This window comes from Sciurus vulgaris (genome assembly GCF_902686455.1).
Source record: "Sciurus vulgaris genome assembly, chromosome: 12".
Classification (NCBI taxonomy): Eukaryota; Metazoa; Chordata; class Mammalia; order Rodentia; family Sciuridae; genus Sciurus; species Sciurus vulgaris.
Genome location: NC_136473.1, coordinates 77,572,805 through 77,590,034, shown reverse-complemented (window position 1 = coordinate 77,590,034; position 17,230 = coordinate 77,572,805). Strand labels below are relative to the sequence as shown.

At 47.6% G+C, this 17,230-nt stretch overlaps 1 protein-coding gene across 5 annotated transcripts in view; it reads left to right on the top strand.

Annotated features, from left to right (window-relative positions):
- SRGAP2 (SLIT-ROBO Rho GTPase activating protein 2) overlaps positions 1-15,298 on the top strand; it is a 244,242-nt gene extending 228,944 nt beyond the window's left edge. For 2 of the 5 annotated variants that reach the window (XM_079107858.1, XM_079107857.1), the window contains exons 19-23: positions 1,934-2,013; positions 4,119-4,299; positions 5,823-5,969; positions 9,582-9,906; positions 11,968-15,298. In XM_079107858.1, coding sequence (XP_078963984.1) covers positions 1,934-2,013; positions 4,119-4,299; positions 5,823-5,969; positions 9,582-9,906; positions 11,968-12,351 — 1,117 coding nt within the window. In that variant the 3' untranslated portion in view covers positions 12,352-15,298. Of the gene's footprint in view, positions 1-1,933; positions 2,014-4,118; positions 4,300-5,076; positions 5,970-6,719; positions 7,099-9,581; positions 9,907-10,529; positions 10,625-11,967 lie in introns of those variants that run through there. The other 3 variants (XM_079107859.1, XM_079107860.1, XM_079107861.1) reach the window with 3 other exon arrangements.
- Positions 15,299-17,230: the final 1,932 nt, after the last annotated feature.

Sequence of the window (17,230 nt, the reverse complement as noted above, 5' to 3'; positions counted from 1 at the left end):
CAGGACCACAAGGGAGAAGGCACCAGGCCATTTGCCCCCAATAGCTGTGGGCACGAGGAGCAAACCCATTTCATTATACTTCCCAATCCTGAAACTGGAACCTGGTTCTCTAGGACTGCCTGCTAGCACATGGTAGGTTCCTTCTGGGGACCTCCAGTGTTGGTAGGTCGGGGGCAGAGGGCCAGAGGGTGTTGTTAGGGGTGAGGGATCAAATAAGAGAAACATAGAATTTTAGGGCTAGACGGGACCTTTAAGAGCATCATCTTTACCATAGCGCACAGATTTTCAAAGTGCATCCAGGTCCCATGGGACTGGTTAAAAAAATGCAAATTCTTACCATATGGATGGGCCGATGCATGCTTTTAATGCCAGCCATTCAGGAAGGCTGAGGATCACAAGTTCAAGTCCATCCTGGACAACCTAGAGAGACCCTATCTCAAAATAAAAAATAGAAATGGCTGGGATATAGCTCAGTGGTAGAGCACCCCTGATTCAATTTCAGACCACAAAAGGGAAAGAAAAATGCAGTCTCTAGCTTCATCCAGAACTGGTGATGCAGAAACTCTGGGGCTGGGACAGTTTGTTTTTAAAAAAGCCCTCCAGGGCTCCCTGAAATTCAAGTACTGTTACCTTAGTGAATGGCCACGTAAATGAACCTTCATCCTGGAGAAAGGTTTGCCTTTGCCCATGCTTCCCTACCACTGTCACCACCCAGGGTTTCCAGAATGTTACCAAATTCGTCAGAGGGTTTTTAAGCACAGAAAAATGTAAGGAATTTGTGGCTATCTTTTTTGACAAAAAGGGTTCCCTATTGATGGTCTCCCAGAATGTCCTATGGAGTTGAGAAACCTCCTTGGAACTGACTTATTCCCCCAGGTGGTGTCCTGAACTGGTCATCTAAGTCTTTGAGGAACTTCCTAGGAGCATAGGACCTACGCCACAGGAAGGGAAAGGCTGCAGAGCAAGAGGTGGAGACTGTGTGGCCAGGCTGTGGGGTTGGGTCTTCCATGGTTCTGCTCTCTTGTTATCTCCTACTGCTGGACAAGGAAACCTCAGACACTAATAGGGTTTTTCTCTGCTTTTTAGGAAGTAAGATATTCCATCTGCTCTGAAGTCCCTGAGCCAGGAGATCAGGAGTAGAAGTTACCATATTCCTGGCCATTCCCTATTCTCCCTGTATGGTTTTAGAGAACATGCATTTTTTTCAAGATCTTGACCCAACTCCCATCCCGTCATCTTTCAGAATTTAATCCACAGCAGATTCTTGTTCCTCTGCTCTTATTTTCCACCCACGCCTATGAGTCACCTCCTACTTTCTCACTACTACACAGCTAAACCACAAAGCAACCTAGGGACTTCAAGCAAAAGGAGAAAGAAGGAAAGGAAGTGCTATGTACCCTTCTGTGCCAAATGTTTCACTAGATTGTATCAGTGACTCCTCACCCAACTCTGAGATGGACAGATCATTTTTCTTCAGTGTATGGATGAGACGACTGGGACTTAAAGAGATTAAGTACTTGCCCAGGATTACACCACTATCAAGTATGAGAAGTGATTCTGGGATCCAGATATATCTGATGATAAAGTCCAATACTTCCCTTCTACCAGGCTCCCTCCTTGAAAACCAGGAACAAATTCCAAAAGGAGAGAAACAACTCCTTGAGAAGTTTTCTACATTTTCTAGAGAATTTATTTGATAATTTCAAAAGGGTTTCCATTTGTCTGGAGACAGTCTACATTCCAAATAGTCTCAATAGATTTCGTAGCAGGAGCTGGAACAGAGAACCTCTAGAGGTGTATATTTCATCCTGAGCATGTGTGTGCTATGCATAGTTAGAGCATATGGCGCCCTTGCTCCAAGGAGGCTGTATAAAGGGGATGAGAATTTTGTAAGCAGATGCTAACATCCCGGTTACTGTCGCTTGTGTTGCAGTGATAGCCCTCATGGAGAGACTACCTCGGCTGAAGACTCAACCCAGGATGTGACTGCAGAACACCACACCAGTGATGACGGTATGGGGCCCTGCTTCCTGGGCAGTGGGGCTGCCTGGGTGAAGTCCTGTGCCCCCGATGAACTTTCCTGCCCAGCAGTCCCCTGACTGTTTTTCTGTCTCCCCTGTCTCCCTTCCTTAGAGGACCATCCTCAAATAAAACAGTCTCTGCGTTTGAGCACAGGGGAGAGAGTAGGCCTTCTGTGGCCCTTCAGCCTTCTTGCCCTGCCTCCCAGCTCCTGTCTAGCCTGAGTCCAGCAGGATGTTGGTCCCTTATCTCAGCCCAGACTCCTGCCAGGTAGCTGGAGACCAAAGTGAAAGCTCATTTGAAAAACAGCAAGCCTGGGGAATAGAGAAGCTAGATGCCAAGAGCCAAGGGGAGCGAGCCAGAGGGGAGTGGGAATGAGGAAAAACCACACGCTTGCAGCCAGCCGACTGGAAAAACTGACCCTGTCCAGAGCACAGACATGCGAGCGCCGAGCTGCCTGGTGGGTGCACATCCAGGAGTGGAATGCTCAGCTGTCACACACCAGGCCCTCAGCCGTGCCCGTGATTTATTAGGGCCTGTGCAGCCAGCACATTTTCCCGGCTTCCAACAGTTCCACACCTCCATTTCTGGATCACTTGGGCTCTGGAAGTCTCAGCAGCTGACAAGGGGCCTCAGAATTTTCTGGGCACAGGAATGAAATGGCAGAGTTTGCAGAGCTTTGCCTGTTTTCTGCCTTACTGGGAATTCTGCAGTCCTGGGCCAGGTTTTAAAGGAAAGAAAATTAGGACCGCTTATTTAGAACCCGATGTGAGAAGCAGTGTGATCATTTGCCACCTTCCAAGGGGAGTGGGTGAACTAGGGATTTAGCACTGAGCTTGAGCTGCCTCTAGCCTACACTGTTGGAGGCTCAAGACATGCTATCCCTTGCTCCCTCGTGAAACAGACAGGGCCACAGTTTTATAGTTGAGAGAATAGAGATCAGAGAGGTCAAGTAACATTCTGAGGCTTTAGAGAACTGAGATTGGGATGCTTAGATGGGTCTTCTCTGGTCAGCCTGCTGTGGTGAAATCTCTGCCCCATCCCACCCCCACCCGCAAACAGACCTCCTAGCCAGGGCTCACCTAGTCATGCTCTTGTTTTGAAGCAGCCTTTCTCTTTACTACCCAGAGTATATGATTCTCAGGTTCTAGTTTCTGGAAGCTTCTCTCCACTAATCTCTACCTATAGCCTAGGACAGATAAACATAATGATAACAATGACTAAAACACTCATACTCACATTTCACAGATAAGTAAACAGAAGCCCCACACAGAAGTAAAAATATATAGCATTCATAAACCCCTTTTAATTTCTCAAATTACTTTCACATGCATTTTTCACAAAATGCATTTCCACGTTCTGCTCCTTGGAAAGTTGATTGGGTAAGTATTTTCTCTTTAAGACTAAAAACTCATGTTCTACTGAAGAGGACGGGTAACCTAAATAATCATTTAAAATGTGGTATGATACCTTTTCTACAATTATTGGAATTATTATATAATCAAAAAAGAAATAAGTATTAAAAATATAGTACAACAAATTTTGGGTTTTTTTTGTTTGGTTTTGTACGAGGGATTGAACCTAGAGGCTCTTAACCACTAATCCAGGTCCCCAGTTCTCTTTTTATATTTTATGTAGAGACAGGGTCTCAAAGAGTTGCTTAGGGCCTCACTGAGTTGCCGAGGCTGGCTTTGAACTCACGATCTTCCTGCCTCAGCCTCTGGGATTCCAGGCACGTGCCCCACATGCCACTGCGCCCGGCCAGTACAAGCTTGATGATAGGAGGAAGCAATGTCAGGTGCTATGTTTATGTCAGAGGAGTTGCCAGAGAAGCAGCGTCTTGATGGGGTTCATCAGGCAAAGAGAAGGGGATTCTGGGTGGAAGGGACAACAGGAGTGAAGGCAGGGAAGAGAACACCAGAGCTCTCAGAGTGATGGCACAGTGTGCCTGGAGTCACGTGTCGTGGATCGCCCATGGCTTATTTTTCATACAGGGTTATCTTCCACCACTGAAAGTCCAGCTAATTGGGCTTTTCCTCCCAGTTTCCTGAGTCTGTAGGTCCCAACAATATGTGTTTCCCTCTTTTCTGCTCTCCCAGAGTGTGAGCCCATTGAGGCCATTGCCAAGTTTGACTACGTGGGCCGGACAGCCCGAGAACTGTCCTTCAAGAAGGGGGCATCCCTGCTGCTTTACCAGCGGGCTTCTGATGACTGGTGGGAAGGCCGGCACAATGGCATCGACGGACTCATCCCCCATCAGTACATCGTGGTCCAAGACACGTACGTCGGGCCCTGGCACCTTTGGGGTAGTTCCGGGCAGCACTGTGGGAGTGAGACATCAATTCCAGAGCCATGAGAGTCTGAGGGAGACCAACGCCCAGGGAACGCCAATGCAGCTCCAAGGTTTACAGTTGCTTGAAGGGGGTCGCATTCCAACTCCATGGAGAATTTTTAAAATCTCTCCACTTTTTGTTTCCCTTTTAAGTCACCCCTGATTCATTTGCTTTAGAGACCTACCAACGAGTGCTCATCCACATTTAAATGCCTGATGAGTGATTATGTGGACTTTTTATTCGACCACATACATTTCCTTTTTGGAAAGATCAGGTTGGGGAAACATTTTCACTTCTCTGTCCTTCTTTTAAGGAAATATGTGCACCCCACCTGCTGAGCTATTGGTGGCAGTTTTTCACCTGTGAATTAAAATGAGGAGTTACTTTCTAGGAAAAACCTGGCTTAAGCAGCTTTGTGGAAGTGACCTAGTTTGCTTAACCTGGGGGAGGTTGACTTGGGGAAAGATGGGCAAACAGGGAAACGGATGTTAGGAAACAACAGTCCCTCATTGAATCAACTGATCCAGCAAGGCCCCAGAGAGATCTCATTGGATGGGATATATTCCCACTCTTGAAGCAGTGTCTCCTGGGCAGGAAGTAGCATCCCCTGTGGCCCACCCACACCTGCTTCCCTGTCCCTTGCCCTGCTTCTGCCCCCATTCATTTCCCTCAGATACAATACTGTCACTGTTTTTAGTCCTTCCCTTAATATTATTTTTTAAAGGTTGATATCCTGAGTGAGTCTGCACCCTCCCAGCCTCTCCCTGGCTCGTTCTGCGGGGAAATCCTCCCTGTGTTGATAACATCGCAAATCTGGTGGCGATCTGTACGTGGACAGGACCTTCCCAAATTTAGCATTATGACTTCACTACAGGATGGAGAGAAGATGAATTGTGGGGGAGAATGGGGCTTTCTTTATCATCAGTAGCCAGAGGGGCCAGGAGAGCAGTGGAGAGACCTGGGACTGGCTTGGACGCTCTAAGTGAGGCTAGATGCGCTACAACAAAGTGTGGCCGTGTGGCCGTGTCCTGCCTCAACGTCGGCATCTCCAGAGCCACCGCAGAGCTGACTGTCCTTACCCGGCAGTGCTTGGGACCTCAGCAGATAAACCACAGCCTGGACTTCTGCCTCCTTCAGGAGGTGGCCCCCAGCATGGCCACCACAGGAAAGCAGCGTGGGGTAGAAGGCAGATGCCTCGAAGCCAGGTGTCCCCTAGCCAAGGCCTCCTGAGGAGCTGAGGAGCCCATGAACTCAGCGGATTATTTATTTTTTATTTAAAGACCCTGACCCTCCGAAGGCCCTTAGGTTTCCTTGCCTCTGCTCACAGAGCTCGCCCCGCTAGGTGTCGCTGCTGCCTCAGAGCCGTGTGGGGTCGCGTGTGTGTTGGGGGGCCATCTTGCCGATTTAACACTGCTTTTTGTGTTGTTGTTGTTTTCCCTCTTCCCTGCCTGCCTGCCCCTTCTCCCCCAGCGAGGACGGTGTCGTGGAGAGGTCCAGCCCCAAGTCTGAAATTGAGGTCATTTCTGAGCCACCTGAAGAAAAGGTGACAGCCAGAGCGGGGGCCAGCTGTCCCAGTGGGGGTCATGTAGCCGATATTTACCTTGCAAACATCAACAAGTAAGCTCTGCTTTTCATTTTCTGCTCCCCTGTACAACGCACACCACCCAGCCTCATCCCTGACCTCACCCCTCCATTCCCGCGCTGTGCGCAGGGCTCCCAGCTCCCCGGCCTAACGCTTTGCATGTGTTCATCGCTGCTGCAAGGCGACAGGCCTGTGGACACTTCCACAGGCCTGGGGACAGGCCAGGTCTCCAGCTAGCTGCCTTCATGCTGTGGAAAGGTGTTCTACTGTGTGTTCCCACAGTGTCTGTCCACCCAGGTCTTCCTGAAGTCTTATGGCTAAAACTGTGGCCAAAGTGTTGGTCACTTTATGCAACTTGGTTTTCTACCATTTCTTAGAGGTGCCTTCTCTTTCCATTTCTTACTCAAATAATATGTTTGATGTCTTTCTTCACCCTTGTTTGTCTGAAGATTCAAAGTCTTTTGTGTCTTCCACCAGGCTAGTGTTATGCCAGGTGGACTCATTTAGATATCCCGTGTCTTGTTTCTCCCCCTGTCCTGCATTCACTCCTATGGAGGAGAGAGGAGTACTGTGCTCCAAGGAAAGCTTTGTCCTGAGCTCTTTATTCATTCTGTGACCCCTGGTGCCCTTTTCTTCTGCCCTTTCACTAGAAGAGAAATAATGTTCCTTTTTCTTCCTGTTGCTTCAGCCCTGTGTATCAGCCTTCCCCAGCGACCCCTTTGCAGATTCCCACCTCTGTCCAGTAGGCTCTTACCTCTGACCCCCAGCTTTCATTGTGCCATTAGCAACATCCTGGGGTTTTAACTCCACCCACACCCAAGCTGGCTGTCTAGAGGGATTCCACGCCCGCCTGGCCTGCGTGCTGCTGCCTCCCCGGGAGGCATTCAGGTTATTGGAGAACTAATCTCATCTCAAGGGGCCAGACAACAAGTCCCAAAGCCTACAGACCTCTTTCCGCCAGACCCTGAAAGTTGGCCCAGAGCCAGCAGGATGACAAGCCCCAGGGCGCTCCTGATGAATATGGATTGGAGATGATGTACAGTTTTTATTCCCCTCTGGCTTTGGAGGAATGAAATGATTTGCACTTTGAAAACCTGTTAACCATAGCCTCTGGACACTGAGACTGGAAGGAGAATAAAAGATGCTTGTTGTTTTTAAACTACACCAGGTTGCCAGATCTCTTGGCTTTTTTCCAACCAGACGGTAGCAGGGGGAGTGGTTGGGACACGTGGCTCTTTTCCATCTCTTTCACCCTCAAGTTCATAAAGTAGTTTATTCAGCTCACTTACTCAGTGTAGTTATAATTTAATTCAGACCAGTAAAAAACTGAGGATTTTATACTTCCCTCCAGCATACTGCCATGCTGGGAGGGTAAGCTAGTAAAAAGTAACTGTGGGCTAATCACATATTTTTCCTTATTTACAAGTCTATGTTAATTATAAGCCTATACTCATAAGGTTGTAAGCTTATTATTAAGCCAGAAACCAAGGCAGGGTTGGTGGAGGCAGTCAGATATTTAGTTAGGTACTTCTTAAAAAATTGGGAGGGGGCAGTACTAGGGATTGAACCCAGGGCCTCTCACATGCTGGGCAAGTGCTTTACCACCGACTACATCCACAGTCCTAGGTACATATTTTTAAGTCATCATATTATATTTGACGTCATCTGTACAAAAGAATTTGAGGGAGGGACAACAGAAACAGCCAAAGAGGAACATCTGGTGGAAAATTAAGGCAGTTCCCTTGAACTCCTTACTTGGTAGTATCAGAATTCTCATAATGAAGTTCTTAGATGACAAGGCACCATGGCCTCACCAGGCCTACCCAGACACCAGCCGGTCAGTTGGTGCGTGAGGGATGTCCCCCCCTAGCATGGCTGGCCATGTGAGTGAGTCCGTGCCTCCTCGTCCCATCCCTCCTTCCAAGCTCCTTCCGTTTCCTGAGCGCCCTGGGTTCTCTCTCCCCCTGCGCCTTCACATCTGCTGACTCCTCCCTCACCAGATCAACTCCTCTCCCTTCAAGACTCATTCTAAAGATTTACCTCATGGGGAAGCCTTTTTGACACCCTTGAGTTCCCCAGGGCTGAGGTAGGTTCCCTTGTTCTGCACCCCAAGAAGCTTGACTGGTTCCACACTGAGCTCTCTGGAACCAACAACTCTTGTCTTCCTCATCTTTATGTCCCCAGAGCCTGACTGGGGACACAGCATGCTGCAGTCACTCCCATAAATCTGCCTGTTCAGCAGATTTAGACTTGTGAGTCAGCCATTCTCAAATGGAAAGAGAAAATCAGAAAGGAGTTATTAGGGTGTGGCATTTTGATTTAGTTACACACATTTATTAAGCATCAGCTATTGTGCTGAGCTGGAGTGCTGGTTATTCAGAGCCAAATAAGACATGGTCCCTGGTGTCAGAGCCGCAGTCTGTAAGGTAAAGACCATATGGAGCCGAAGCTAAAAAGCAGAGCTGTGGACGCTAAGGAGCTGGGGAGAGAGAGAGCCATCATTTCTATAGTTGGAGTTAGTGATGTCAGAGAAAAAATTTTGCAGAGGTGGGCTCATTTCAGAAAGGCCTTCTAAGACTCTGAGAATATCCTTTTTCCACTTGAGAATGGCTGACTCACAAGGCTAGAAATGCTGAACAGGCAGATATTGCATAGAGTGGCTGCTATGTACCAGGTCTCTGGCTAGGCCCCAGGTCCACAAAGATGAGGAAAACCTGAGCAATGAACAGGATCAGGACTGGCTTAGAGCACCTGCCCTGCCTCATAGACTCCCTTCTCTGCAGAGTCCTACCTCACCTCCTTCCACCCTCAGTCCTGCTTCAGCCCCAGTCTCCCTTAGTAGATTCAAAATCAGAGCTTTCCAGCTGCTCTCTGAACTAGCAGCTTCGTGGCGTCTTAGATTAGTTCCTTTAAAATCTGATTCCAAGACAAAATGAAAACATTTAGTATCAGGCAACACCCATAGAAGATTCTGCCAAGCCAGTTCATTCAAGAACCTTAATGGTGTGAAACAAATTGGCCTAGAGTGAGGGTTCAACCCAGCGCTGGGTGACATAGGAGTCATGTGGATGTCTTTCCACCCGAAGAAAATGCACACCCTGGGCCCTGAGTCTGCAACATTGAAGCCACTTGAAACATCTGTCCCATGTCTACAGAATAAGCACCAGCAATCTCTTGCCACAGCCCAAAATGATTACAGTCTCCCTGTAGTTGCACCAAGAAGCAAGCTAAAATTTGGAAGTGAAATCTTCCCAGCTATTGCCCACTTCCTTGGTGGTGGTGAGACATTTCCTACCTGGGGCCTTATGTTTCCGTTCAAAGCAGGTAATAGAGTGGGTCTTTCCATGATTCTTTCTCCCATCAAAAACTTTCTCTTAATCAGAAGTTTTTTCTGACAGCACCTTTCATGTTGAGAACTCAAAGCCCACAACCACCAAGTAAGTATCCATTTCTCCCTTGCCCAAGTGGGGGTGGCAGGGGACAGACACTGGGAGAAAGCAAAAGAAGGCAGAACTGAGGCGAGAAGGGGCTGTGTATGCCTCTCCTTCCAGAAGCCCGTGGGTGCCAACATCTGCCCCCCTCACCCATCCTATCTTTCTTGGAGCCAGGGCTCCTGATCACCCCGCCCTTTCTGTTTGTGATTGAAGGCAAAGGAAGCGTCCAGAATCTGGGAGCATCCGGAAAACCTTTCGGAGTGACAGCCATGGGCTGAGCAGTTCCCTGACTGACTCCTCCTCCCCGGGGGTGGGGGCTAGCTGCCGCCCATCCTCCCAGCCCATCATGAGCCAGAGTCTCCCCAAGGAAGGTCCAGATAAGTGTTCCATCAGCGGACACGGGAGTCTCAATTCCATCAGTCGCCACTCATCCCTGAAGAATCGGTTAGACAGTCCACAGATCCGGAAGACTGCCACAGCAGGAAGGTCAAAAAGCTTCAATAACCACCGGCCCATGGACCCTGAGGTCATTGCACAGGTAACTACTGGCTTCTAGACAAGCAGCTAGCATGAGGCCACACCTGTCTCTACCACTTGGGCAATCCATGCTAATTATGGCAGTACCTGGGACACCATGATGCTTGGTACCTTCTGTACCGAACTCAGGGACTCTTGGACATAAGACCTCTTGCCCAGAAATTGTCTGTCCCTCTGTCCCCAGCAAGAACTTGAAGATACAATGTAAGAATTCTGGCCTCCTGTTAATATACCATTTGGAAACCTACTGATTTTAAAGGCCAATCAGTAGAGTGTTTTCATAGAGCATTCGGCCCAAGTTTTAGGTCTTAAGACCCTGGTAGGCTTTCATGAGCTGCTTGAGGGTTCAGGCTCAGGTACAGTTCTGGCCCTCTTTGTATATCTCTGCCCATTCCCATCATTCCATTTCCTCACACTGATCTCTGATATGTGGTTAGTAGACGATCAGTCCACAACCGGCTTCTGGTCTTGAATACTCAGAAATACTCTGGCCCCTGGAAGCTCAAGCACTAGAATTGTTTCCAACCCCAGGCTCCAAATGCAGGGGACATGAGCTCCCTGACGGCAGGTCTTCCTTCACAGTCTGCACCGCACTGATGCCTCTCTATTTTCCATGAATATTAGAGATCCAACCCCATCTCTAAAAATCCGACTACCGGGGCCACCCCAGCCAGTCCTCTCAGACGTCTCTCTCAACTGTATAATTTTCATTAGACGAGGTAGGAACTAAGGGCTCATTGTTGCCCTGTGTCTCAACTGGGTTGAGATGCTCCTCACCCATCCTCCAGGGGCAATAGCGGCTGGGTGTGGTCTCTATTGACTGTTGGTGCTCTGCTTAAGGAACTGTAATGGTAAGCCCGTTGTCGAGCTCTGGGCCTGAGATGTCTTGCTTTGCTGGCCTTCTGTTCTTGCCTCTGTGCCTCCTGAAGGCAGGCTGCCTTGTCCCTTGGGAATCCTCCTGGATCCTTCCTTAGCCAGGTATTAATAGGAATGTCAGAAAAGCTGTGCTAGAGTGGGACAGAGTCTAGTTGCAGAGAGAAACTGAGGGGCAAGAGCATTTTGAAGATTTGAGAGAGCTGGGGAAGTTTGAGAGTGTCATAGGAATGAGTGAAACTGAATCACTGTCAAGAGAAACCATGGATCACTCCATAGGACAAAGAAACTTTAATGGGGGCCTTTGCGTGGAGCGTACAATCTTTCATGTGAGCTTAATCCCAAGGAGGAGCCCTAGTGGTGGTTTGTGGTGCCAGACACAAGTTTTGGGGGAGGGTGGTGGGGAGTTAGGAGGTCTCCCTGGAAGGCAGCTGGCTTGCATAAAAAGGTTCTTTGGTTCTTTAATCCTGGGGCTAGGATTGCTGTTTCCTAAGATCTGGAGTTCCATTGATTGCAGGTGATTCACCTATGTGGGCTTTGGCTCCCCTCCTGGCTACTCTTTGGTTCCCTCTCATGGTGATGGGTAGAAGGAAATGGTTTCAAGTTGAACACTACTACTTAGGGGTAGGGATTGTCCTGATGAATCTTGAAGGACTGGGCTTTGGAACTCTCCTCAGCTCCTACGGAGGAAAGACTAATCCTCTTAATCTTTGGCCTTGAAGTTCAAGAAAATAAAGATCATATTTAATCTCTACCCCTTTTGAAATGAAAAAGTTTTTGACTATGTACACTTTCAAACATATACAAAAATAGAGAGAATTGGATAATAAATCCCTGTGTACTTACAACTCAACTCCTGGCCACTCTTAGTTCATCCACCCGCACAATTGGATTGCATATAGTTCATGCATAAATATTTCAGTATCTATCTCTAAAAGCCAAGGACTGTAGTTGAAAACCAGCTCTACCATTCTTTTTAAAGGGGAAAAAATATTCATGATAGTTAAAATCTCTCTGCCTCCCTTTTCCCACATTCTGAGCATTCACACGTTTAAGGATTTTGGCCAAGTCAAATAATCTAGACATTTTATAATTGGTTTCCTCATGACTTGGCCTATCTCGTTGAAATAGGATCCTTGGGGACTTGTCCCTTCATTTGTCTCACCTCCTTCTTTTTCCTGTTTTGCAGGATATTGAGGCAACAATGAACTCTGCCTTGAATGAGCTGCGGGAGCTAGAGAGGCAGAGTAGCGTCAAGCACACCCCTGATGTGGTTCTGGACACCTTGGAGCCCCTCAAAACCTCCCCAGTGGTGGCCCCCACTTCGGAGCCTTCCAGCCCCCTGCACACCCAGCTTCTCAAGGACCCTGAGCCTGCCTTCCAGCGCAGCGCCAGTACTGCTGGGGACATCGCCTGCGCCTTCCGGCCTGTCAAGTCTGTCAAGATGGCTGCCCCAGTCAAACCACCAGCCACGCGGCCCAAGCCCACTGTCTTCCCCAAAACAAATGCCACTAGCCCTGGTGTCAACTCATCAGCTTCCCCACAGTCCACTGACAAGTCTTGTACTGTCTGAGGGGTATAATTTAATTGTTCTAGACAAGGGGACTATAGGGACTGACTGTTATTAAAATCTTCCTATTTAACTAGCTTGGGGACTTCAGTTGAAAATTAGATTCTAAGTCGTTCTTGCAGGAATTAGCCTCCCCATCACCCGAAACCCTGAGAATGAAGCTCCCGTTACCACCTTTCCTCTCCCTTCCCACTGCCCTCTGCTTTCCCCAGTCGTCGTGATCCAGCCAGCTGCAGCACCTACCGTTCTTAGGTTAGCCACAGACAGTTTTTCATTATCAGGTCACTGCGAAGTCTGGCAAGGCAAGTCATGAGGACGTGAACTTGAGTCTCAGTCCCCTTGGACCACAGGGGATGCCTTGACCAGGTGGTTGGCTATGGCCATCCAGCTTTCAGTGGCATCTTGTTTTGGGTACTGATTATTAAGAAGCATATATAGTCCATTCTTCATTTTACACACACACACACACACACACACACAGAGGTTTTTCTAGTCTCTGGCAGGTGTTGCTTCTCCCTCCTGGTCAGTCTCTTTGTAAGTTATTATGGCAGTTCACATAAGAACCACCAGGGGTCTCTGTTTCCGTTACAAACTTTATTCTGTCTGGGCCAGAGAACTTAGCATTTGAAATCTCTCCAAATTTAGCAGGTTGGGACAATTCTGTAATCTGTGTTGGGGTGGGGGTTTTCTCTCTGTCTTCTTTCTATTGCTGTGAGTTGGTCACTGGTGTTTGCTTTTGCTCTCCTCCATCCTGTAGAAGTACATCCCAATCTTATTAAGGAGCTTTTAAAAGTTTTTCTGAATGTATAGACTTTTCTCGGGTTCATATTATTGTCTCTGATGGACCATTTTCCATTTAAGACATTTTCATGTATAAGACAGTTTTATAGCTGGTTCCTTTTAGAGTAAAGAGTCTTAAAGTTTTATTGTGTTTATGGCAGGTTTGAAAAAGGTAAGAAATGGGTCCTTCTTCCATTTTGGCGGGGAGCACTTAAAACATAAAATTTATTATCCTATTAAAAAATTAGGTTCAACTTTGCCAATCCAAAAATTGTTCCCAAATATAAACTTATTTTAAGTTTATCCCTTGGTTTGGTTATTTTATAAGGCCTCTCTCCAGGGACCAACAGGGGCATGTGGAGCCCTAGTTAGATTAAAGAGAGACTCTACCCCTGAAAACCAGTTTTCATTTATTCAAGGATAAGTAAGGGAATTTTGACTTCACAGGCTTTAGAGTCTTCCCAAGGCCAGAACCTCAAGAAAATTAAAGATTAGATGCTGCATCTTTTGATTTTTTTCCTGGTTCCCCTCCAAAATGCAAAACTGATAACCTTGTTTGCTCCAATCCACTCTAAACCTGGTGCCTGTGGTCTTGGCTCCTCTAGCGTCACGCTGTTCCAGGAATACCAGGGAGACATCCACATCCCAGGCTCGTAAGTAGCAGACAGCTATTTAAAGCTAAAACTCATTCCTCCTCCTTATGTTTTCTAGTTTGAAAACCCCACTTTTATTTTAGCCTTATTATTTTCTGTAGTCCAGGAGAGAGATAGTGGGTTGCCATTCAGGAGTAAAATCTGAGTGTTCTTGGCTTTGACCTAGAAAAAAATCCTTTTTGGACCAACCTGTGAAGTTGGTAGTTGGATCTGTGGAAAGTGGTAGATGTTTTTTTATCTGTTGAAAGGAAAGAGGAGCCCAGGGATAGGGGAGACACTAATAAGAAGGATAATCTGTGGCCCCAAAGAAACCCCTCCAAGATCTTGAAGTTTTGGAGAACTCTAGAGCACCTTCAGGAAAGCAAGTCAGCCTGTAAGAGGCAACCCACAGCCCTTTAGATTTCAATCTTTGTTGCTATTTAGTGGCCTGTTCCTTGTCATGACCTGGACTTACACAAGTTCTGAGTCAAGAGGGGGCTTTCAGACCTAAGGATCTATTTCCTTACTAAAAATGAAGGTCCACCCTTCACTTAACATTCCCTTTAATCCAACTGATCAAAATTGGTTCTCATACCTGCTCTTTCCCCCTCTCTCTAATACCCTCCCCTCTAAGAAAGTAGAAGCAAAGCTTTCATAATGACAACATTTTGGGGCCTGTTCTGTTGCTCTTGCCTTATTTCTCTTTCAACCCTGTACATGACTTGGGTTCCATCCCCTTGGTCAGTGTCCATCTGCTGATTCGCATCATGAACTGAACAGTGTGAGTGGTCACCTACTAAACCCAACTCTGGGAGCCGAGCTGTCTTCCCATCTCTGGTGCTCCTGACACCTTTAAGATGGTCCTGTCGAGAGGACTAGGAACCATTAGGAGGAGAGTCCTTCTCAGCAGAACTCACTGCAGTCAACTGGAATTGAGGTTGCACACTGTGATTTTACACCGAAAAGCCAACAGGAACTGGTCACCCAGAGTCTGGGGAGACCAGTCTTCCTCAGATATGCTTGCTGAAACCAGCATGATGCTTCCAAGAGCCCCGCTCTGCCCCTTGTGGCATGGATCCTTTTCCTGGTGTGGACTGTGAAGGGTCAGTCTTTGAGGAAGTGGGTGGGGGCAGCCACCAGCATCCCAATTTAGAAAATAGAGGAGTTTGCAGCCAGTAGCCTGTAAACTGGAAACACTGGTCTCAGCCAACCTCCTCAGGGCACCCTGGTTTCTCCCCAAGGAGGTGAGGAGCAGTGACAACCAGCACCAGGATGAACAGACCACTGGAAGGGCTGGTGTCCATGGACTTCACGTTCAGAAGAGAAGTTAGATCTTCCAGGGAATTGCAGTGTTGTGGCGTCTGACTTGTATGTCACGTTTGTGTAAAATGGTATATTCTTTAAAATAGTGTTGATAACTGGAATATTGTATGTATGCTTGGAGATGCTTTGTGTGAACCTAAGACTGTCACTCAACAGATGTTGGATTGGGGAAAATCCAAAGCACAACTTCAAAATAAAATACATTTTTAGGTTTCGATGCTGCAGTTCATATCCATTCCCCACTCCCTGCAATTCCTGAGTCAGGAGTATAGCTGCCCAGAAAGGATGGTGATTTGTCCATGCAAACAGCCTGCCCGGCAACTGGAGGGATGAGGTGACCTTAGATCTAGCCATCTTCTCTCTCCCTCACCAAGGCACAGCAGAGTCACATTTAGAATGTGGATTTTCACCCCCCAGCATTTCCATTTAGTGCATGTGTGGAACCTAAGAGGTTTATCAACCATTGGGCAGTCTGTTGCCATGAGAACCGGCTCCTTCACAGAATCTACCTTCTCTGTTGTCAGTGAGGACTGTTCTCATTTCTATCTTTGGTCAGAGTCCTCCACTTAGAGGAGCAAGGCCTGAGACATTGGTTGGAAACTTCGCCAGCTAAGGGAGGCCAGAGGTTCTTTTTTCTTCCGTAACCAGACCCCTGAGTCATCCCATTGGCCATCCCTGCATCTGGGAGAAGGACTGACCAACATGCCTGCACTGCTGGTGGGGCGGGAGATACCAGGGCTGCTGTCTCGCCTGTAGATTTGGATTATAACAGAAAGTCAAAGGTAACTTGATGCTTTCTGGTCATAAGCTGAGCAGTTTGGGTCTACCATGTGCTCATGCCATGGTGTGCTAGCAGAGGCCCAAAGCAACTGATTATGGACTGAAACCTCTAAAACTGGCCCCCTGGCAGCTTCACTACAAAAATACAAAATAAATAAATAAATTCTTACAAAAGGAGGAATCGGATCCGCAGTTAGGGGAATTCTATTGTGGTTTTGTTTGATTGCATATTTTGGAGATACTGGGGATTGAGCCCAGGGGTGCTTCACCCTTGAGCCACATCCCCAGCCCTTTTTATTTTGAGACAGGGTCTCACTAAGTTACTGAGGCTGGCCTCAACCTTGGGATGGTCCTTTTTCAGCCTCCTGAGTCATTGGGATAAGGTGTGTGCACTGAGCCCAGCAGCGCGTTCTTTGGGATGGTTGACTAATTAGTTCTTGGTACATACTGCTGTCCTTACCGTCTACATGGGGAGCGTGTGTGGGGGCAGCCCAGCCCATCTGCCCTTGTTCTGTCCACATTTCCCACTTTGTCTGGGACTATTTGATTTCTCATACATCTGTGAGTTCCTTCCTCTGGTGGGAACACACACACACACATACACACACTAATAAAAGAAGAAAATACCCCCTCAAATAACAAAATGAGTTCTAGAGCCCACATTTATTTTTAGAGGACTTATTCTAATACCAGATACCCCTGAGGATGGATCAAACTGGTTTCTCATATCCCTGTGTTCATGGTAATATGGGGACTCCTACCCCCAGCCCTGGCCCACACCTTTATGCCATTTATGTATTTTTTTAGGTACCAGGGATTGAATCCAGGAGTGCTTAACTATCGAACAACATCCCCAGCCCTTCCTTTTTGTATTTTGTTTAGACAGGGTCTCACCAAGTTGCTTAGGGCCTCGCTAAATCGCTGAGGCTGGCTTTGAACTCATGATCCTCCTCATGATCCTCCTGCCTCAGCCTCCCTAGTTGCTGGGATTACAGGCGTCTTTCGCCACACCCAGCACCTTCATGGTCTTCTAAGGATTTAATCTTCCCCATCTGTTAGTTGTGCGTCTTGTATTCAGGCCTATCGTGCCCTTCCAACCTCTTGCCCTCCCACCTCCCATTTAAATGGAATAGCCACATCTTGAAATTCTCTTGCTGGGCCATCGGCCTTGGGAAGGTCAAAGCTGAAGCTGCTCTGCCACCCTGTGGTATGAATGAGTCCTGCCCCCAGCATGGGTGGATGGAGGTAGATTGGGGTGGGGGGCTGGACCCACATAGCTAGGAGATGGAGCAATTCTTAGGCTGTGAGCAGAGGACCAAAGAGACTTTAGTCCTAAGGTGAAGGCTGTGCTTTGGGTCCTCTTAACA